The following is a 23,330-nucleotide window of genomic DNA, read 5'->3' on the forward strand; positions in this document are numbered from 1 at the left end:
ACACGCGCTTGTTCCCCTCCTACTTCACTCATTCTCTTCTTCTTCCCAGCTTGTCCCTCTTCTCCTTTCAAGACTTGTTGTTGTTGATGATTTGCTGCTGCTGCTGCTGCTGCTGCTGCTGCTGCTGCTGCTGCTGCTGTTGGTGGTGATGATGTTGTTGACATTGTTGATGATGATGATGACTTTTTATTACAGTTGTATGTAGGGGCATAGGTCAAGGTTATTTACAGGAACATAGGGACCAGTGCCTGCAACCCTGAAGAAAAATGTGTTTCCTTCTCTCATCAACCACTGCCATAGATTGTCAGGGAGGGTTGGGGGGGGCCTCATGAGCCCCTCCCCCTCCAGGGCAGGATGTGGACAGACCCAATCTTATAGACAACTTGCACAGAATCACAGAGTGTGGTGACTATGACATGGCCAGGAAACACTGTTCCACAAACACTTCACTCCTTCTTTCGTTATTCACCCCCGCACTGTTCTGCGGTGTTCCTTGATTCTGGAAGTGGGTAATGTTAGATGGTTCACGTAGGCTGAGCACTCAGTGGCCACGTGTTCTCATTGCTATGACCATCACAGGCCCCACAGTTACTTCTGCCCGCTTTAAAAAAAAAAAGTTTGTTTGACAAAAGCTGGCTGTAGCATTCACCTATGGCCTGCAGTCCAACATCTGATAACGTTGATGGGTACTGGTCTCATTTCCCGCTTTTCCTCTTTTCTTCAAGTAGTTCCCCGAGCCTATTCTTAACTTCTACTTGCCTTTCATTCGTTGAATTAAAAAATATAGAAGCTTATTGAATTTTTTGTGTCACCCTCACTCAGGCGCCATGCTAATCTCCGTACTGTCAGTAATTTCTTCAGTACACATTGCAAAAGTGAGCGCATGCTATAGACTTTTAAATATTTTCTTGAGCCTGTAGAAAAAAATCACTTAAAAACGTAGCATTCTGATTAACTCTGACGGCTCATAGCTGTCAGAAAATTTGTAGAAACTTTTGGTGTATTTTTCCAGTTTTAGTGGGACAGAGAGGAGAGGTCCGGTTATCGGATCGAGAGCCACTAACACAGCATGGCATCCTCTATGGCTCTGCACAGTATTATGTGTGAGGCTCGTTGCTGCCCCATCGCATTTGTACCATTTATGGATTAGAGTAAGCAAAGCTCAGGAGGAGCTGCGGGAGATGGTGGCTGAGTGCAGTATCGTAAACCACACAGAAAGCACGCCAGTGAACAGAGTCCTCGGAGCTTCCTGTCTTGTGGAGGGGACCAGTTGGCATCTTTGAATTTGTGTCTTCGGATGGCTTGAGCTGACAGATTCTTTGCTTGCCCATTACTCTTATAATAGAACCCCAATATCTCCCCGTCTTATTTTTAGCTACACGGAGTTTCATAATTTCATTCGATCACTTCTATCTTTACCCAGTAGCTCTTTACTTTTGCACATTAATTAGGTCTTTAGTTTTTTTTTCTTTTGTAAGTTTGGAAACAGTAGCTATACTTACCAGTAATTGACATTTTATCTCTTTATACATAGAGAAACACACACACAGACACACGCACGCACGCACACGCACACACACACTCGGGAGGAATGGGGACAGCACGTTTTCTCCTTTCAATTTCCTCCTTCCCGAATGCACTGGCATTAGTTATTTAGTCATCTCGAAGTTATTTCTTTTTTTAACCAGGTTAGTTGAATGCTGAGAAATCTCAGGTTTTCCATCTAACAAATGAAAATAACACGTGAGACCTGCTTCCATTCCGTAATCAGTACATGCTTATTTATGATTTTCAAATAATTGGTCCGAAAAAAATGAAGGTACTTAAGGTGTGTTTGTGTGCATGCGCGTGCGCTGCCTCCTCCTCCTCCTCCTCCTCCTCCTCCTCCTCCCCCCCCCCCCCCCCCCGCATCAGCGCATTGCGGTACTGTTTTGTGTCAGGTCAAGAGATGGACTGTGGAAGGCAGTCCTTAACTTCACATGCACTTTTATGCTTAACTTTTCCTGTTGTTAAGCCTTTTACACTAATATGTAAAATAAAAAGGAAATCTTCATCAGTAATATTTGAAATACAAGTACTGAAAACACGATATGGCTGTTACTGGGTTTTCAGGTATTTCATTAAGAAGAAAAGCCAACTCCCAGTTTTTAAAGCAGTGAAATGTTCCGTGGTGGACCAGAGAGCCAAATAAGCCATCACTTCAGTTAGTCAAGTATTATAACAAAGGACCACGCGGTTGAAAGAGGAATGAATGTCTTTATTTAGCTTCCCACACGAAGCTTGGTCTCAGTTCTGGACGTTTTGCTATCCTTCCTTTTTTATTGAGTCGGGGAAACTGAGAGGAAACCCAGAACACTTTTTATTATTCATATAGAAAATGTATGAAAATGAACAGCCTGACTTTTAATAATGGAAAGGTTAAAATACCCCTGTCTAGTAGTTATATCAGAATAGTTAAAATCCTTAAAATTCTCTGTAAGCCATGGAAAAGAAAAGGATAGCCTAACAATAACTTCCACATTTCCCCATCTACAATCCAGTTTTCCACTGCAAATACAAGTCAGGCTTGGTAGCTCATACATGTAGTCCCAACAGCTGGGAGAGCAAGCAGGGCAGAGACATTATGGATTCGAGGCTATCCTGGGTACCTTGTAAGATTCTGTCCCAAGTATAATACTAATAGTAATAATTTTAAAAGAAAGGAGACAGAACCAGGTTATTCAAGCAATTTTTGCAAACCTATAGGCATCACAGTCCTGAATCCAGGCTCCCCTTTCGGTTCATCTCGTTAAAACAGACACTTTCCTATGAATGGAAACATTATTTTCCTCAAAGCACTTACTCAACACATGCTCCTTATATTAAGGAGCACGTAACCGCGGTTTTGTAAATGCCCTCTGTGTAACTTTTTCCTATCACATGGTTCTTTTTCCATTCATTTGATCTTCTGCTGGTGTAGGGGCCAATAGATTTGTGAATATTCTGTGGATGTGTCCATGTATAAGTGTATATATATAAATGTATATATAATTTTTTCCAGCTAATACCTCAGATATGTGATTGTTTAATAAGTACCATACTGTTTGCACAGAGCAGGGCTTCCATTGGTGGGTTCTTATTTTAAAAATTGACCATTAGTCAATAGAATTTCGTCACTGTGAAATATTTTCAGTTGATCTCCATGTTTTAATTCGGATTCCTATCATGAGGCCCGCGCGTCATATAAAATTGTATCTCTCTGAGCCTGGTAACCCAGAAGTGGTTCTTGAAATATCCTGGTTTAAATTATTAAAACTCGGGGTGACTGGTTACTGTGCTGTCTAGTAACTGCACAGAGGCAACAGGCACCTGATGCAAGTGCTGGCAAGTCTTGCTGGTTTCTCTGTAAGGTCATGCTTAGCCTTTCAACAGGACTGTGACATAGGGAGGTGCTTTTGAGGGACACTGTAGCACTTTTACCAGGTCCTTCCAAACGAATCGTTTTTGACTTGGGTGACTACAGTACGACAGAAACAGTTGGTATCTGTAATTTATTTGTATTAAAAAGTGCTTCATATTTTCTTTACTTCTGGTCATCAGATTGCTATGTGAGACTTTTCATTTCAATTTTTAGGGTGTTTGTTTTTAAGCTGCAGGTAATTTCCAAGGTGTGATATGGGTTTTCAAGATTTGGTGAGATTTTAATGGAAGCCTTGTGTACACAAAATGAAGTGCTATTGGTAAAGGAGATTTCCCTAGTGCATTCAAGACCACATAATTAGGTTTAAAAATGGAAGGTCTGATTTGTAAAAATTTAATGTTATATCAAACTTATATAAGGTTTCGTGTGAGAACTCTTAAGCCACTTTTGATTTTTAATGAATGTTCTAATGAATGATTTACAAATTTTTGTCTTTCAGTCTCTGTAATTTATCTCAACATATGAATAAAAAGAAGGGATGTTCTCACCATAAAAAGGCTTGTTTTCATTATAGTACATCCTTCAATTTTTTTCTTTTCCTTTTCTCCTCCTCCTCTTCTTCCTCTTCTTCCTCCTCTTCTTCTTCTTCCTCCTCTTCCTCCTCCTCCTCTCCTTCTTTTGAGACAAGAATCTCACTATGTAGCTCTCACTATCCTGGAACTCACTATGTAGACCAGGATAGCCTCCAACTCAGAGATCAGCCTGCATCTGCCTCCCAAGGCATGCACCACCATGCCCAGCATATTATCCTCTTGAAATGATCATTCATTCATTCATTCATTCATTCATTCATTCAAAAAAATGTATGAATCCCTCCTGTGTCCCCAGTAATGAACTAGGAGCTGGGAATTATTCACGAATTAAGACCAAGGGTAAATTTAATCAAGAGAACATTATTGTCCAGGAAATGAATGTTTTAATTTTGATAAACATGAGAGGATCACAAACTACCCATTTATCTATTGATATCTATCTTTAACATTTACCTATTAATACTTATCTATTTATTAACATTTATCTATTTATCTATTAACAGTTATCTAGAGTACCTTCACTATTCTGGAAACGTCTAGGAAGACTTCACGGAGAAACTAAACTTAAGCTAAAATCCAAAGGATGAAATAAGAGTGGGGCTGAGACACTAGAGGACAACTTCATGCAGTGTGGGACAATCGATGTTATCGAAAACACGCTGACTCACACGGCTGAGCTGGCCTGTACGAGATCAAGGCAGCCAATATTCTAGCATGTAGTGGGAATGGTTCATGGGCCTACCTATAATGAGGAGCTGTGGACAATTGACGGCTTCTGAGAGAGGGACTGTCAGTGTTCTTTAAGGGTGGCCCCTGGTAGGTTGACCATGACCTATTGGATAGTCCCACAGGCCCAGGAGTAGTTAGATGATCAGCACAAACTGGACTTGATGGGTTATTGGGATGGGTTATGGGGGTGAACCCAAAGTTTGGAGGGTACAAATATGGGGGTGAACCTGGGAGGAGTTAGGGCAGGGGTAAATATGATCAAAATATATTTCATGAAATTCTCAAAGAATAAAAGTGTTAAAACTTTATGGGAATGAAAAGAAACTTGTGTAATGATTTAGTAGAGGAATTCCCAAGTATGGGCTCCCATACAGCTGACATTTTCTTTAATGGTACACACAAGGTAAGAGCTAATCTGCAGCAAAACCACCATCTTCAATCCCCCCCCCCCCCCCCCGAGCTCACGCAGCCACTGGGGAGTATTTAGATCCCAGATGATTTTCGTTTGTCCTGGGGGTTTTCTACAGGAGTCTCCTAAGCGGACTACTGTGCCGCCCTCTACCACAAAGAATGTTCGTGGTGTCACAAAGTGTCAGTGGTGGGAAACACCAGGCCAAAGCAAGTGGAGAAGCCTTCCTTTTGCTAAGCATTCTTGCCTTCCCCTTACAGTAGGCTTTCTTGAATGTACAAACATCAACAAAAGATATAGACAGTTTTTTACAAAGCTACAACAAAAGCAGGTCCTAGAGCCAAAGCAGGCAGCCCAGTGCATGCATGTTCAAAACAGACTTGACAAACGAGCCCATAGGTCCATGGCTCCTGCACTTCTAGGTAAAAACTGTAAGAAAAGAGCATGTAGGGTAGCACCCTCAGGAAACTGACTTGTAGGTTGGGTCATCTAGGGATCTGGGCCTTCTAAGTAGGCTTTTCAGTTCGTGCTTCTCAAAGGTCTTCATTCACAAAAAGATTTACATAATGGGTCTGGGAAAGGTGTATGCATACTCCGCACAGGACCGTCTTCCTTTGTAGGTGTGTTCAGTAGAAATTAAGGCGCAGGGACCTCAGACGCTTGATTAGCGGCTTCGGGTGCAGGGCGCAGCGCGCAGGCGCAGGAAAACTCCGAAGGGGCGGGGGGGGGGCGGAGCTGCCGCGCGCGCAGTTTCCGCTGGGTCTCCCCGGAAGTTCCGAATCACCAGTACTGGAGGGTGCCGCAAGTGCTTCCTGGATCGCCACGGAGGTCACGAGTAATGTGACAGCGACTTGACAGGCAGCTTCAGAGAAGCGACTGAACTGCGGGAACACCGGGGCAGGTGGAGCGCGCGTTGCGTCTGCAGAGGTCGCCCCTTCTCTCAGCTCCGGGACAGGGTGGGTGGGGAGAGGTGGGCCGTCCGGGCTGGCCACCGGGCAGGGTCCTGGGGACCTCCCCACCCCCTTGACGGAGATCCAGAACTCTCGCTTGGCCCTGGCGAGGGTGGACCTCGTGATGCTGGCTGGGGCTGGGGAGGGTGAATAACCCCCAGGTGCGGGGGGAGTCACGGAAGTTTTCCTTCCAGGAGTGGAGACTGATTCTGCGAGAGAAAGGGGTTCATCATGGCGGATGTGAGTTGACACCCCTTCCCAAGAAAAATGGGGATGTGGGAGGTTTGCATGAGGCTTCTGAGAGGAAGCTAGAATTTTGTTCCGTCCTTAGCCTCTCCCCTCTTCCCGGATCCGGATCCGTAGTAAGGACTTGCAGGGACCTTAGTTTCTATCAGGAACGGTTGTGGTGGGGCACTCTTAACCCGAGAGAACTGTACTCTTCCCACCTCCTAATCCTATTGGAGCATACATGAACTCTGTGTGGGTAACTTCGGAAATTCTAAAGGATGACTGACTGCCCTTCCAGTCAGTACCTGATCCAGAGGACAGTGCTCTGAATACTTTCCTACCAAATAAATGCTTAGTGTCTCATTAGACTCAGCATTGCAATCTAAAAGGATTTCTAAAGGGTGCCCCTTTCGCAACCTGTATTCCGTTTCTGTGTGTCTGTTTAAGACGAGAGCAAAAGTTCATGGTGGTAACATGGGAGAGGATACTCATTTAGGTTTGTAGATAAAGGTTCAAAACAGGACACATTTAGACTGGAGGTCATAGTTATGCTTGTTGGCCAGGAATATTTCTAGATGCATGTATAATGAGAGAAGGTGGCTTTCTGTTCTCTTAGTCCTTACCACGTTCTCTGATAAATCTCCACATTGTCATTATCTTTGTCAAGAAACTGGATATTAAAGTAGTTTATCTGAATTAGGATCATTAAAAACAATCGTGGAAGATCAGTACGGACATAGGAAGAGATTTATAGACTATTCCTAAGGGGACACAGTAGCATCAGGATGTAAATTATTAAGAAACACATGGTCTCATTTTATAGTAAATAATGTATTTGTGTTTCCCAATTCCAAGTACACCAACATATATACCTTATGAAATTTGATTATCCCTGTATACATGTAAGGAAACATACAATGGATCTGAGGCCTGGAAAAAGGTTAATTAACTTCTCCCAAGTTATACAAGTAAAAGATGAAATGCCAGTTACAAATGATGACCTCATGTCCTTTGGGGTATGGACAGGGCTAGAAAAGCACACAGTAATATGATCTTTAAAAAATTATTCTCTTTCAGGATCTAAAGCGATTCCTATACAAAAAGTTGCCAAGGTAAGAAATTACTAATTTGTTGCTGAATAAATTCTGCGCAACATGTTAATCTTACAAAGTGTTTTGTTTCTCCTTTTTAAATTAATATTTTATAATTGTCATGGTAATTATTTGCCACGTTTTAATACAAACTAACCCCAAGTATCGTAAGTAATGACTAGTTTCTAGATAGATAACTCGAAGCCCAGGCTGTTAAATGACTTGTGTATGGTTCAACAGCAGATAGGTACTAGGGACAGAACTTAGATTTCTTGCCACTTTGAATTATTTTTAAACACACTATCATTGGTGTTTATTAGATTATTTTTTAAAGTTCTTAAGTAAATTTAAGAAAAAAAGCTTAAGACTTGCCATTATTTTCAAGTCTATTTTACTATTGGGACCTAATTGCTGGTCAACATAATCCAAAAATAGTTGGCTCAGAAAACAGTTCCCTACCTGTTTTTAGGTGCCGTTCTTACAAAGGCCTTAACAGGTGGTAACGTTAGCAGATTGCTTTTACGTATTTTACTGATCCAAAGGACTTTCTCACTTGAACTCATTGAAGCTCATTCTTAGTTTAATGTGAAAACAAAAAACAAAAAAAAAAAAACGATGTCTTTGTTGACAAGCACGTCTTTTGTCTACATCCACATCTTTCTACAAATAACTCAGAACTCGTAATCATTAAGGATGAGCAAGGAAGGTAGGGAAGAATGCCCGAGTCTTTGTTTTCACATTCCAGAACAAAGCAGCAGATTGGATTGAACAACCTTTGAGGTCATCAAGCAGAATATTCTATGAATATTTTTCTATTTGTGGAATAATATAAAAGTTATTTATATTATTTTGTCTAATCTTCCGAGTCTAAAGTTATAAGCGCTTGTGTGCAGATATCAGTTTACCTCTGTAGGTTGAAAAAATTAACACTGGTTTCAAGTTGCTTGAATTGTTGGATGTATGGCTTTTGCTTTGATTGTAGATCAGTGGAAATTAATAAGTGTGTTCTGGTTGTGATCTATATGGTGTATATAGAAAACACCATTGGCATGTTAAGTGAGACAGTGATAATTATCGATTTTATGTTAATGAAATCTTTAATTAATTTAAATTAATGTAATTAAATTTAATTTTAATTCTTTTTCTCATAATAAAATGGCAAATTATAGAGACCAGCTGCTGGTTCTGTTTTCACACAAATGGCCAACATGACAGGCAGTGACAGCTTTGCATGCTAACTAATGAATGGCAATAGAAACAGTGGTACAGGCTAAAACCATGCAGGAGAGGGTTAGTAACTAGTGGGGGAAATAATACTTGTTTTTCTGACCTTATAACATTTCAAAACATTAAAACTTTTCTCGCTATTGATTACTAATGCTTGGGGGACTGCAGGCTGCCCTCGTGTGCTCTCTAAAGCCATGATAAAACACTGATGGAAAGCAACATGAGGAGAAAGAGTATTGAATCTTACAGATTACAGTTTATCGCGGAAGGACAGGGCAGGATCTGAAGCAGAAGCCACGGAGGAATGCTGCCTGCTGGCTGCCTCCACATGGCCTGCTCAGTGTGTTTTTTTTATACAACTCAGCACCACCTGCCTTGGGTGGTTCTACCCCAGGGGCCTGGGACCTCCTTCATCAATCATAATCAAGAAAATGCCCTGCAGACTTACCTGCAGGCCAGTCTCATGGAGGAGGCATGCTCTGAATTGAGGTTCTCTCTTCCCAGATGACTCCACCTTGTGTCATCAACTTGACCAAAACCTAACCATCACATAAGCATGATAACTGGCATAGCATTCCAAAACATTAAAAAACATTGCAAAAGTGAGCTGGGCACGTAATTCCAGCATTCGGAATTGAAAGAAGTTCAAAGCCAGCCTGGGCTTCATGAGACCAACAACAGGACCGTTAGATAGCTCTGTGGTTAAAGGCTGATATGGATGCTATGGCATGCATGGTTGACGTATAGAACCACCCCACACATATAATAAATAAAAATATCTGAGATGGCCGCTGGAAAGCAAAAGAGACATTGATTTACTGAGTCACCAAAAGGGGGGCTGCTTCTGTCATTTACCTTCAGATAAGGAACAGGCATCTTTTCTATTCTGTCCTTCACACGTTGAACAGCTTCCCACGTTTCATCCTTTGTGCGCTCCATGCTCTGAAGTCCTTGAGACTTCCTTTGATGTGTTCGTTGTAATGTTTTCATCCGTCTGCTTTTCTTACTCAGGTCAGTAAGCTCGCTTCCACTAAGTACCCCTGCCTTTCTATCTGAGCTTTAACGGTGACCATAAACATTGGAAGTAAATGTTTGTTTACTTCTGAATTCTGACAATTTACCTTTAAGCAAACAGAAAGCTCTGTAACACAAGAGATGCATGCAGTTAAAGAATACTGTGACGATGCACTGTGAGTGTATCTCAGTGAGAGCTTATTTCACACTTGGAAGGCCCCAGGTTCAATCTGCAGCACTTCCAAAGGGACAGGGGAATATTAGTCATAGCATCAGCAGGGAAGGGATTGCGCCATCCTTCTCCTGAGGACCACATTTGCAGATCATTTCCTGTAAACAGGCTTTTCACACCCTATGCACAAGAAGAACGGACAGATGATAGCACTATGAACTCTTTGATTCGTTGGTGGATCCCTGGGTTTGCTGGGTGTACACGTTCTTGCCAATTTCTTTCTTTCTTTCTTTCTTTTTTACAGTTTTATTTATGTGTGTGGGTGTTCTGTATGCATGTATGTCTGTGTACTATGTCATGGCTGGTGTCTGTGGAGGTCAGAAGAGGGAGCCCTAGAACTGAAGTTACAGATGGTTACAGGCTGACAAGCAAGTGCTGGGAATTGAACCTGGGTTCTTTGGAAGAACCTCCAGACCTCTCAACCACTGAAGCATTTCTTTAGCTTAATGACTTCTTGGTTTTAACTACTTTATGTCTGTACTACTCAACAAATCAGGTAGTTCCAGGTGTCAATAAAATGTGGCTTTCTCTGTTAAATATTATTCTTGGGTTTGTATTTTAAAATCCATTTGTGACCCTCTCCCCTAAAAATCTCAGGTTTTCCATGTTTCACAGTAGTCAATATTTTGTAATTATATGAAAAAGAGTTTGGTCTGTGCCTCATGGAAGCTTTGCAGGGATGGCAGTAACTGCCAGGGTCTGAGTCCAGGGCTTTCTGCATGCGGGCCAAGCACTCAGCTACACCGTCAGCCCCAGGATGATGTCTATGTTATTAGATTGAAAATAGTTATTTTTAGTAAACATCAGTTTTTTGCTGATTAATAACATTTATTTCTTATCAATATGTCTCTTGTAGCCTAGCAATTTTTATTAGTAAAATCTATTCGAACCACTCATTGTTGTGTGTAGAATTGGAAACAACTTTTATGTTTGTGACCTGATTTCTAAAAAGGAGGGCTTTCAGACTCTGGCTGCTCTGCTCTCAGGTTTGCGCCTCTGTGGACTTGTCAACCGTTAAAAAGGACATTCTAGAAAACACACACACACACACACAGACACACACACACACACAGACACACACACACACAAAAGGACATTCTCCTTCTTACCTCCTCCTTTGGTATGTTAGTTACTATTTAAATTAATTACTGTGGAAATTAGAACTCGCCTGTGCTATACAGATCTTTCTAACATTTTTGTAATATATTGAGCATCTGTTTTTAATTTGATTTTTTTTCTAAGACAATATACTTACAAAATTCAAGGTTACAAAGCTTCCTATGCCTGTCCCGCAGTCATGTTGTTTAGTGTCTAGTCTGCTGCTAGAAACAAGCATCTGCTGTCAGAAGTACTTATATACTGGTAAACAGACACAGCTAGGAGTGTGTGTGTGTGTGTGTGTGTGTGTGTGTGTGTGTGTGTATGTGTGCACTTACGTGTGCATGATGTGCATCACACATGCACACATAAGGCTTGCCCACACATGTTGCTTAAGGTACATTTTTCAAATCTGAAGTTTCTTTTTCACTTGACAGAACTTAAGGGGCTAGAGAGATGGCTCAGTAGTTAAGGGCACCAGCTGCTCTTGTGGAAAACACCGGTGTGTTCATTTTCTAGCACCCTCGCTGGGTAATTCACAACCACCTCTAACTCCAGTTTCAGGGAATCTGATGATCTCTTCCGACCTTGGACGGTACCTTCATGCATGTGGTACATACACAAGTAGGCACACAGATGGTTTTGTTTGTTTGTTTCTAATTAGTGAGAAATCACATATTGGTGGGTAAAGACTTAAGGTACAAGTGTAAGGACCTGAGTTTGGATCCTTGGGGGAAGTCAGTGCTCCTATAGTGAAGAGAGATGTGGGGACAGGAGAATCCCTGGAAGATCATGGCCAGCTAGTCTGACATACAGAGTGGCTGTCCTCTTCCACATGCAGACTAGAGGTCTTGGTCTCTCTCTCTCTCTCTCTCCCTCTCTCTCTCTCTCTCTCTCTCTCTCTCACACACACACACACACACACACAGATATACATGCATATACTCCTTCACACACACACTTTGAGATCAGATCTGCTTAGTGTATAAGGAATGTTCTCCCTCCCATGACTCCCACCTCTGTTTCAAGTACTCAATGCCCTAATATTCAGCTGAGTTGCCACTACCCCAGGGAAGTCTCCCTACAGATCTTCCAATGGCACCTGCTTCAGTAGTAATTTTACCTCAGTGTAAGATTACCTGGTAGCCCACTCAGTTTAGAGTCTAAGCTCGTGGAGTCAGTGTCAGAATATCAGGAAATGGAAGTGCCTAAAAATCCAGAGACCCAGTATCAGAAAGAGTGAGGAGAAGAAAACAGACAAAGGCTCTTTGTTTTTACCTTTGTCACTGTCGCCACAGCTGAACCCTTTTCTGCTTCTATAAACCAAGGAGTGATAAAACATAAACTCTTCAATAATTAACATGCATACCAAATATCCTCACCATTTCAGTAGGGCAGAGCACACTCATTGAATTTCTAGAAAAGTGTCCATAAACACACCTGGGAGCATGGTTTAGCAAGTAGGTATGCATGCACACACACATGTTTTTCAGAAACACGCATGAAACAGGGCAGGGGACTTAGCTTGGTAGTAGCGCCCTTCCTAGAGTGCGCAACTCCCTGGTTCAGTCTTTAGTGCCACAGGAGGGAAAACAGAAATATATATGTATGTATGTATGTATGTATATATATATATATATGTATGTATGTATGTGTATGTGTATGTATATGTATGCTTGAGAAGTACCACCATGAGCCTGAGATACATATGCCTAGAAATCAGAATGACTTTGTAATACTGACCTTTGTTTTCTTGTAGCGTTGAAGGGCTCCATGCAATCGTTGTGTCAGATAGAGATGGGGTGCCTGTTATTAAAGGTAACACTGACTGCTTCCTGCTCATTTACTTTTGACAGGAATGTTTTGTATTTAAATAAGTAAAAATATGCGGAGTTTATTGCAACAAACTGGAAAAAACCACTTTAGTGGTTTGAGGAAGTACGTATTTTGTCTGCTGGGACCTCGGTCTGGGACCCATAGTGAAGTGGTCCACGTAACGTCTGGACCACTCTGCGTGCTTCCCATTGAGATGCTATGGCACAGCACAAGCCTAAGCATAGCTTTAGGGTGGAAACTGGGTGTGCAAGGCAGGCAGGCAGCCAACCCCTAACCAGGGCACTGGCTCACACTGGTGGTTTTTAATCTTGCCGGTCTTTACTACAAATATATTTCTTAAAACTTTAATGTCATCATTATTTACATTGATCAGAATCCGAGACGTTTTTAAAAATACATCTGCATAAATCCTTGAGAATTCTGTGCATGCACACAGTGTGTTTTGATCATGTTCACGACCACCCCAGATCCCCCCAACATGGTTTGGTCTGTTCTCGGCTTTTTTGAGCACACATTCGCTGTAACAGATAGTGTGAACTCGTTTCTTCTGGCATGATCAAAGTGGACTTGGCTAATTTCCCTTACCAAAGATTAAAGATGAGATTGCATCTTACGCATTGTTTACAGTCTCTTTTCCACATCAGGACAAACATGTCAGGCAGTTTTAGGCATGAGGAGGGAAGTGTGCTTTAGAGGTCACCTGGCTTAGTTCTTCCACTTCATCCATTAGCATATGGGTCAGGTGCAGAGGGGACGCTGCCTGCCCAGAGCTGAGCACTGAGTTGGTGACAAGACATGATAGAGTCCATTGACTCCGTGCCACCCACCACACAGCGTGGGCAGCTGTGGGCAGGCCGCCTTTCCCTTCTCACCCCTATAAAGAGGGCTCAGGTGATTCTGCGGCCCTTTTGTTCTTTCACAGAATCTCTGTGAACCACTGAAACTCCATACTTAGCTGATGCAGCTAATACTAGTCTAGCCTTAGTGAGTGACAGGAACATGAAGATGGCAGCCAGCTCTTGGGCTGTAGGAAGACTTTCTAGCTTTTTCCATTTTCTTCTGTCTACAGTGTAGTAGTATAGTATAGTATAGTATAGATTAGTATAGTATATATAGATTAGAATAGTATAGTATAGATTAGTATAGTATGGTATAGATTAGTATAGTATGGTATAGTATAGAATAGTATAGTATAGATTAGAATAGTATAGTATAGATTAGTATAGTATAGTATAGATTAGTATAGTATGGTATAGATTAGTATAGTATAGTATAGATTAGTATAGTATGGTATAGTATAGAATAGTATAGTATAGATTAGTATAGTATAGTATAGATTAGTATAGTATGGTATAGTATAGAATAGTATAGTATAGATTAGTATAGTATGGTATAGTATAGAATAGTATAGTATAGATTAGTATAGTATAGTATAGATTAGTATAGTATAGTATAGATTAGAATAGTATAGTATAGATTAGTATAGAATAGTATAGATTAGAATAGTATAGTATAGATTAGTATAGAATAGTATAGTATAGATTAGTATAGAATAGTATAGAATAGTATAGTATAGATTAGTATAGTATGGTATAGTATAGATTAGTATAGTATAGATTAGTATAGTATAGTATAGATTAGTATAGTATAGTGATTAGTTATAGTCTCAGATGACCAGAATATTCATTTTGTTACATGTAAGTCAGCATTTTTTCCTTCAGCTATTTATGGCCCCAGACCTGAGACCCAGTTATCAACATGGTAAATGTAGGGTTTTCAAATGGTAAATGTTCTGTTGTGTCTAGGCTTTTACTGGTCTGTGTGCTTTAGAACTTGCTGTGAGCTCTTCCCATCCTACTCTGCATAACGTTTGTTTACTCGCTCATCCCAGTGGCTAACGACAGTGCTCCAGAACATGCCCTGAGGCCTGGCTTCTTGTCCACTTTCGCCCTCGCAACAGACCAAGGCAGCAAGCTCGGACTTTCAAAAAATAAAAGCATCATCTGCTACTATAATACCTACCAGGTCTGTATACTCGGTTTGGAGCACTGAACACTTGGCTGGTTTCACCAACCATTTTTACACCTTTGGTATAAATTGTTTTTAGCATAGATCTAAATTTTAGTACGAGGGGGATAGAATTTTTAATATTTAGCCTAAACTAATCTTTTTTAGAAAGGGAATAATTATTATGGAAAAGTACTTAAAACTTTAAAAATAAAGAGCTTGTTATGCAGTGTTAAAGTATGTGTCAGATCATTGACTCCAGTAGATGGTGCCGTTAGCTTGCATAGCTGAGATTCTTCCACAGCTGCTGCTGTGACAGGTACAAAGCACTTGCTTTGAAAGCTCAGTGACCAGCTGTTTCCATTTGTGTACGTGCAACATTGCTATTTCAATCTCTCTTTTCAGGTGGTTCAATTCAATCGTTTGCCTCTGGTGGTGAGTTTTATAGCCAGCAGCAATGCCAACACAGGTACGTTAGAAGGGCCACAGATGCAGACTGTAATTCTTTATAGCACTGTGCCTGTGCAGTGTGACAGATTAGGACTGACAGAGGGAGAGACCTGCATCTGTGCCTCAGCACAGTTCCCGCATCTGCCTCCTTCCGGGGCCTTGTCCCTCTCCAGGGTTGTTTTCAGGTACACTCGAGGGGAGGCAGGACGGGGGAGTTTTTGCCGCAGGAACTCGTCGACTCAGTGTTGCGTTTCCTGTGTTGTTTGTGACTCACACTGAAACAGCCTGCAAAAAGGAAGGGCTACAGAACATAAGCTGAACAGAACACATGTGGAGTGCTGTAAGAATAACTTAATTCGAGTCCACAAATGGGACCTCATAAAACTGCAAAGCTTCTGTAAGGCAAAGGACACTGTCATTGGGACAAAACGGCAACCAACAGATTGGGAAAAGATCTTTACCAATCCTACATCTGATAGAGGGCTAATATCCAATATATATAAAGAACTCAAGACGTTAGACTTCAGAGAATCAAATAACCCTATTAAAAATGGGGTACAGAGCTAAACAAAGAATTCTCAGCTGAGGAATATCAAATGGCTGAGAAGCACCTAAAGAAATGTTCAACATCCTTAGTCATAAGGGGAATGCAAATCAAAACAACCCTGAGATTCCACCTCACACCAGTCAGAATGGCTAAGATCAAAAACTCAGGTGACAGCAGATTCTGGCGAGGATGTGGAGAAAGAGGAACACTCCTCCATTGTTGGTGGGATTGCAAACTGGTACAACCACTCCAGAAATCAGTTTGGAGGTTCCTCAGAAAATTGGACATTGCACTACCTGAGGACCCAGCTTTACCTCTCCTGGGCATATACCCAAAAGATGCTCCAACATACAACAAAGACACATGCTCCACTATGTTCATAGCAGCCTTATTTATAATAGCCAGAAACTGGAAAGAACCCAGATGACCTTCAACAGAGGAATGGATACAGAAAATGTGGTATATCTACACAATGGAATATTACTCAGCTATCAAAAACAATGACTTCATGAAATTCATAGGCAAATGGATGGAACTAGAAAATATCCTGAGTGAGGTAACCCAGTCACAAAAGAACACACATGGTATGCATTCACTGATAAGTGGATATTAGCCTAAAAGCTTAAAATACCTAAGAAAAAATTCACAGATCACATGCAGCTCAAGAAGAAGGAAGACCAAAATGTGGATGCATCATTCCTTCTTAGAAGGGAAAACAAAATACTCACAGGAGGAAATACATGGACAAAAAGTGGAGAAGGGACTAAAGAAAAAGTCATTCAGAGACTGCCCCACCTGGGGATCCATCCCATAAGCAACCACCAAACCCAGTCACTATTGCTGATGCCAAGAAGTGCTTGCTGACAGGAGCCTGATATGGATGTCTCCTGAGAGGCTTTGCTAGAGCCCTACTGATACATATTAAGATGCTTGCAGCTGACCATCGGACTGAGCATAGGGACCCCAATGGAGGAGTTAGAGAAAGGACTGAAGGAGCTGAAGAGGTTTGCAACCCCATAAGAAGAACAACAATATCAACCAACCAGAACCCACCAGAGCTCCCAAGGACTAAACCACCAAGCACTAAACCACTGACCAAAGAGTACACATGGGAGGGCCCATGCCTCCAGCCACATATGTAGCAGAGGATGGCATTGTCCAGTATCAGTAGGAGGAAAAGCCTTTGGTCCTGTGAAGGCTTGTTCCCCCAGAGTAGGGGAATGCCCAGGCATTGAGGTGGGAGTGGGAGCATCCTCATAGAAGCAGGGGGAAGGGGTATGGGAGAGGGAGGAAAGGGGATATCATTTGAAATGTAAATACATAAAATATCCAAGAAAAGTAAAATTAGAAAGAAATAAGTGACTTAATTCTCTAGACCTGTCAATTGAATTCCAGTTTTGAGATTTTGGACACTTGGAGATAAGTTGGATGTGATTAAGAACTCACAGATACTTTCTTAGTTTCTTTTCTGTCACTGTGGTGAAATACTCTTGACAAAAGCCACATGAGGAGAAAGGGTTTATTTTAGCTCAGAGCTCATAAGTGAAATTTTCTAACATTCTAATTTTCAACTCTCTTTTAGGACTAATTGTCAGCCTAGAAAAGGAGCTCGCTCCCTTATTTGAAGAACTGATAAAAGTTGTGGAAGTGTCTTAATCCAGCAGTGGTTCTGGTGCGTGCCTCGGCCTCCCTGCAGCAACCCTGGACCAGGCCAGCAACCTTCAGACCACACTCGTACTTGTATCCATGTATTCAAAGGGCCGCCTTTCCACCGTACACTAAAGAAGAGCCTACCACTATAATTTATAGACAGATCAATTGTTATATTTATGTGTATGAAGTCTTTTCTTCCTCAGTGAGACCTGGGAACGCCACAGAAATGGTTCATTCTATTGCAGCTCCCATGGAGTTAGTGCGGGCGCCTGAGAGAGCGGCCTCTGTCCAGCACATCAGGGTGGGATGGTACGGTGAGGCCGGAGCCCGCAAGCACACCTGAACTCTGCTCCACTCCATAAGCCGTAGACCTTTACCGAGATTGTAATGAGGTCGTTTTCTTATTAAGGTTATATTGTATTTCTTCTCACTGTGAGGAAGATGAAATGGCTCAGTAAAAATAATCAAGTACAATCGCTAACGCCCCTCTGCTCTCAGTGCGGTGAGTGTTACTAATGGACTCGATTCTTCAGGGTGCCGCTCCTCAGTGAGAATGAAATCACTACTCAGACTCTTCTGCTTCCCCTGTAACCGTGCTTCCATGATTATGTTCTTTGTACGGTTGAAATGCATGACACTGAATTGTTTCCATTATCAGTATGTATATAAAAATGACAGGATAGCCATTTTTATACATGAGTATAAATAAAATAGTATTTTTAAAAGTATAGGATGAGCTCTGTATAGGCCTCTCTTTTCGGACTTTGAAAAGTTTGAGAGACATAATTCTGTCCTTCACTTACATGAGTAAGTAATGAATAGTTCTTATATGGATTGTATTGGAGATCATTGTGCCTGGTATAAACTGTCAAAAAACCCTCACCGGTGAGTCTGGCTGAATCTCCAGGAGAGGAGTGACCTCTGCTTATATACCTGAGAGGCCGAGGAGTGAGTGCATCAGCCTTTCAAGTTCTGGCTCAGGGCTGTTTGTCTCTGGGATGGTTCAGAACACAAGCACTGCTGTGTGCCAGGTTACAGCCTCCCACTGCACAGCTGCATCACTGCACAGCTGCACAGCCCCCCACTGCACAGCTGCATCACTGCACAGCTGCACAGCCTCCTGCTGCACGGTTGCCTTGGAACATCTGCTCTTGAGACGCCTGTTGCGTGGACAGAATGCTGGTACTGTCCTTAGGCTCTACACGAGCTGGATGGCTGAGCACCCTGCTGCCTTTCCTTTCCCTCATTTTGCAGCACAATCTGAGATGAATTGTGGGTAGAGAAGGCAGGTTATAGAGCGCTGAGAAAGAGACAGAAGGCACTGTGGAGCTACAATAAGCCGGAGAGAATGTTTTACTGTCTTTAGGGAGCTGTGAACTGTTAGTGAACTATGAGATGCACCCACTAAGATACAGAATTAGTTACCACTTAACAATGTCTAGGAAATTCTTGCTAGTGATGTGGTGTGGGAAACGGAAAGGTAATTATGGGTAACATAAAGCTAGAAAGCTTAAGAGTATACCTATGTAGTGTTGTGTGTGCATACCACTTGTACACATGTGGGGTCAAAGGACAACTCAGGAGTCAGTTCTCTCCTGCGATGTGTATCTGGGGATTGAACTTGGATTGACCACACACACAATAACAATAAGTACAAATTTTAAAATACCTGGACAAAACCAAAGTGAGATTCTTGGGGAGAAAGTCGTACCAGCTCTCAAGCAGATCAGTAGGGTTATGTGTATGTGCGGAGGGACCAGCCTCTGCTTGGAGAGGGGTTCTGAGAGAACGGGTGTCTGGGAGCAGCGAAAACAAACAACAAATTGAGGGTCCAAGCTGGTGGCCTGCGCTCCACTGAAGACAGATTTCCAGCTTGCTTTCTCTCTGCTCTACGTTCTCTCTGATCTACTGTCTTTGGGATCTGCAGACAGCTCACTCTTTACCTTCTGCTTGAGACAGTTCTCTAAGCAGTTGCCTCTTGCTATTCTAAAAAATTCTCTGGACGCTCATCACCAGATCATAAGCCCTGTCTTTTATTTTACATATTAATCTAGTTATTTACACCAGGTTTCCTTTCTGATTATCCTATGAATAGCGTCCCTTAGCCCCAGCCCCTAATTCTTAGGAAACAACAAGCACACATTTCTTAAAAGTTTAACATTGCAAAAGAATGCAGAGATCAGCCTCCCTCTGTTAAGCACTGATGAGAAGCTTAGCTATCTGGGACCCTGTCCTAAAATACCATTTTTAGCACACCTGGGCTTGGACTTGCTATGTCCTGGGCTGACCTTGAACTCAGGAATCTGCCTAGTTTTGTATCTGACAAGCTAACTCAATAGTGTAGCTACCTCTGTTCCTTTAGATTTGGGAAACCCCTCATATAATTCATATTGCATCCTTATTTTTTGCATCGTTGAGAAATTACATATTTTCAAACTGATGTTTTTAGCATTCTTTTCCACAACCTTAAAGGCTGTTTTGAAGGTCCCAGCATTACCATTTTGCTAGGATATTTTGCCTAAGCACACCTTCGCCTCCTGGACTCCCTGCTGTGATTGTCGTGGAGTCATTAAGGTTTAACTGGGAGGACATTCTTTAAGGGAGGAATGTAAAAGATGTGCGTTGTTACACAAACTAGCCTTATGCCCATGGCAGTCCTCTATACTTAGAGGCTTTGCCCACTGACCCTGTGACTCACCACAGTCTTCTGTCCCCACCAGGGTCATGCTGGACCCATGTGTATTCGCTATAAGGGATTGGTGTGACACAGCCCAGAGACTAAGTGGAGACTTAGAGCATTCCCCCCTTGTTCTAAAGACCTTTCAGCTGACAGGTGAGTCCTGCCCATACTCTGTTAACTAAACATTCCAGGTCATTCTGTCCTAGGTAGCAAAATGAAGTCATGCTTAGCAATGTAAGCAGTTTTGAGTAAAGCACTAATATATCAATATCTAGTAATTGGTCTTTCCTACCTTTTTCTCCTTCATAAGCAATAAAAATGTTTTAATAGAAATTGGACATATACAAAAAAATCATACATTATTTAATGAACAGAACAAACATAAATAAATGTATTTTACAGAAGGTAGAGTGTTTAGTACAGAGCCATTTCTTACTCCTTGACACAATGTATTTTATCTCATTCCATCTAATACAAACATAACAAGTTACAACCCCCCCCCCATTGAGGCCAGTTGTTCTAATTGATCCATAACCCAGCTCTAAAAACTCTGAAATAAACGACTTTTCTTAAGTGTTTAGACACCAGGGAAAGATACTTAACAAGGTTCTATGAATGAATCCTGACACCAACTTGAGAAATACCAAAAGGAGGAACGTACATTTCTGGATGTGTCCCTGAAGGTGGGCCAGAGATGTGTGTGCTGACCCGATAGATGGTTTAATCCATTCCTGGATCAGAATCTGAGCGGACTATGAGGAGGGGGTAGAATGTGGAAGCATGACACTCGAGACATATTTCTGAGGACGCTGTCTTGCCCTCTCCCTTCCCTGTGACTGACTGCCTTGTTCTGCTTCCCGCCTGCTCTGATATGAGCAGCTATCCCACACCCTACCCAGCACAGGGGGCAGAAACATCTTAGAACCACAGAGGAAAGTGAATCGTTCTGTAACTTGTTGGCTCAAGCATTGAGACGGATGAAGGGGAGCAGATTCCACTTCAGCATCTTGGTCACACTGACAAAAGTGAAAACTATTGTCCCTTTCTACTGCAAGAACAGAGTTCCGTCAGCTCTGCATCACTTGCTGGCTCACCACTCATTTGAGTCCCTTCTTTAAAAAAAAAAAGCCAGATCAATAATGATTGGAAATTAAAAATCTGTTCATGACCTCTGAACACCAGCAAGTCATTGCAACTCAGTCCTGGTCTTCTAGTCTGCAACAGCTATGTACCATGGATTTTACAAAGATTTAATTTACTCCCTAGGAAACAGAAGTCGCCTTTTAACGTTTGGGTACTCCATGGCCATAATCTCATACAGCTCGGAAAAGAGACAGAGCACAGGCTTTATGGAGAAGTCTAGATGAATTTGAAGAAATGACAGCTAAAGAGTTTTAATTAGTGCTTATACATATATTTGTAATGATAACCATTAAACTAAGTGATTCACTACCACCCTTCTCAGGGTGTTACTGTTTAAAACATTCCTACCCTTTATTACACGTTCATTTACTTTTTCCTATCTATCCACCCACACAACATGTAGTTTTCAATTTATCATTAGAAGTGAAGGGTCCACTGGATTTGTGTGTGGGGGGGGGAGGTGGGGCCATTCATGCTGGCATATACATGTAGAGGTCAGAGAACAATTTTGTGGAATTGATTCTCTCCTCCTATCTTTGTGTGAGTTTGGGGGAACCCACTCAAGGATCCCACAGAGTATGCTAAAATGGCTTACCAAGCCATTTCTCCAGCCTTCTAAGCCTTTTAAAAAGACTGTGTGTGTGTGTGTGTGTGTGTGTGTGTGTGTGTGTGTGCGCGCGAGCGCGCGTGCATGCGCGCACTTGAGCATGGGTCCCTGGAGTTGGGCATTTGTGAACCCCTGGATATAGGTCCCGGAAACTGAATTCAGGTTCTCTGCAAGAGCAGCTGTACTTTTCATGGCTGAGCCATCTCTTCAGCCCTATTTGAGGTTTTTGTATATAAACAAAAGAAAAGCAACCTGTCCTTTGAACGTCCTCGGTGTTTATTATCTTAATCTGCTTCCTAAAAGCACAGCCCGAACTTCCTGATGCACTGCTGTTTCCTTGCTGCTTGGAGCATGTCCTGAAGTTTAGTTGTGCTATCCATGACTTGGGGCTGGACTCCAGGCAAATAAAGTCAACAAGCCTAAGCCACTGGGACAGCCACCGAGCTGGTGCTGTGTCCAAGAGTGGCTCCACATGGATGTTAGGCAGTTGCCATCAGCAGGGCACTGCATCTGTGTTCCCGAGCAGACAGCCAGGTCCTGCCAGCTGTTTTCCATGAATCAGCAAACAGCATACAGCTTCCAACCAGGATCTGCTTTTGGTTTGTTTTTAGAGGAAATACTTCAGTGAGCTTTCCTCTGAAGTCCGCCACAGATCCGACACCTGGCACATCAACCTTGCCCTTGAGCAAGAAAGTTCTATTTGAAGATAAATGACCGAGATCGGATGGTGTCGTCTTGATCCAGCTGTTTTCTTATTTTTGACTGTAATAAAAACATAGATAACATCTGTTATTGGATCACTTACCGATATTGATTCTGCAGTGGTAAGAAAGACATGCTGAGTAGTAAAGGAGACATGGTTACAAGGTGCCACGCCGCTACCAAGTTTTAATGTTTGCTTTTATTAATTTTCCTTCTGGACATTGTCGAGTACCTATTACAACAGGTACAGTTTGGGAATCTCTCTAATAGTTCTGAGAGAGCATGACACCCAGTCAAAAGGAGGACTCAGGCTGCAGCTGTGGACTTAGAACGATGTTGATGATACTCGGTTAGGTGGAAGGGCAGCTGAAAACCACCAGAGAAGGGCTGTGTTGTGTTCTTAAATAGCCACTTGCCCAGGGAGAAGTCTGAAAGTGTCCATTGAACTGCTTTTTCATTTCAATTTTGTGTCATTTGTAGAATGACAGAATATATGGAATTAGGAGCCTGTGGTAGGGTATCTGGTCACACTGTGAACCCTGAGATTGTGTTGTTTAGTGGAAAAACTTGTTTCTAGTTGCACTGTGGCACACACCTTTGATCCCACTCACAGGAATACAGACGTGCCTTTAGTACACACCTTTAATCCTAAGGAATGAAGATACAGTTAGTTTGTAAAAGGAAGCAGCCATATTTGAAAGTGACGTCTAATTGAGTGGCAGACAATGTGGTGA

The 23,330-nt window shown here is 42.1% G+C and overlaps 2 protein-coding genes across 7 annotated transcripts in view; one reads left to right on the forward strand and one right to left on the reverse strand.

Moving 5' to 3' along the window:
- Nucleotides 1-5,959: 5,959 nt before the first annotated feature.
- On the forward strand, nucleotides 5,960-18,192 carry Lamtor3 (late endosomal/lysosomal adaptor, MAPK and MTOR activator 3). Of its 3 annotated transcripts, none has more exons than NM_001429143.1 (7): nucleotides 5,960-6,087; nucleotides 6,276-6,321; nucleotides 7,387-7,421; nucleotides 12,731-12,789; nucleotides 14,699-14,832; nucleotides 15,220-15,283; nucleotides 17,394-18,192. In NM_001429143.1, the coding sequence occupies exons 2-7, from the start codon at nucleotides 6,313-6,315 to the stop codon at nucleotides 17,465-17,467; spliced, it is 375 nt and encodes a 124-aa protein (NP_001416072.1). In that variant the 5' UTR covers nucleotides 5,960-6,087; nucleotides 6,276-6,312; the 3' UTR covers nucleotides 17,468-18,192. The 3 variants fall into 3 exon arrangements, with proteins under 3 accessions (NP_001416072.1, NP_001416071.1, NP_001008376.1); NM_001429142.1 differs by having other exon boundaries at nucleotides 5,960-6,032; NM_001008375.1 differs by having other exon boundaries at nucleotides 5,978-6,058.
- Nucleotides 18,193-20,484: 2,292 nt separating this feature from the next.
- Nucleotides 20,485-23,330, reverse strand: part of Dapp1 (dual adaptor of phosphotyrosine and 3-phosphoinositides 1) — a 49,425-nt gene continuing 46,579 nt past the window's right edge. For 3 of the 4 annotated variants that reach the window (XM_087627895.1, XM_087627893.1, XM_087627894.1), the window contains one exon: nucleotides 20,485-22,656. In XM_087627895.1, the coding sequence (XP_087484021.1) occupies nucleotides 22,647-22,656 (10 nt within the window). In that variant the 3' untranslated portion in view covers nucleotides 20,485-22,646. 4 annotated transcript variants of the gene reach the window in all.

This window comes from Rattus norvegicus, chromosome 2 (assembly GCF_021556685.1).
Source record: "Rattus norvegicus strain SHRSP/BbbUtx chromosome 2, alternate assembly SHRSP_T2T, whole genome shotgun sequence".
Lineage (NCBI taxonomy): Eukaryota > Metazoa > Chordata > Mammalia > Rodentia > Muridae > Rattus > Rattus norvegicus.

Excerpts from the sequence above, each read along its gene's own strand:
- Lamtor3 (NM_001429143.1), top strand. Across the intron at positions 12,790-14,698 it reads TGGGGTGCCTGTTATTAAAG|TGGCTAACGACAGTGCTCCA; the intron begins GTAACACTGACT and ends CGCTCATCCCAG. Across the intron at positions 15,284-17,393 it reads CAGCAGCAATGCCAACACAG|GACTAATTGTCAGCCTAGAA; the intron begins GTACGTTAGAAG and ends ACTCTCTTTTAG.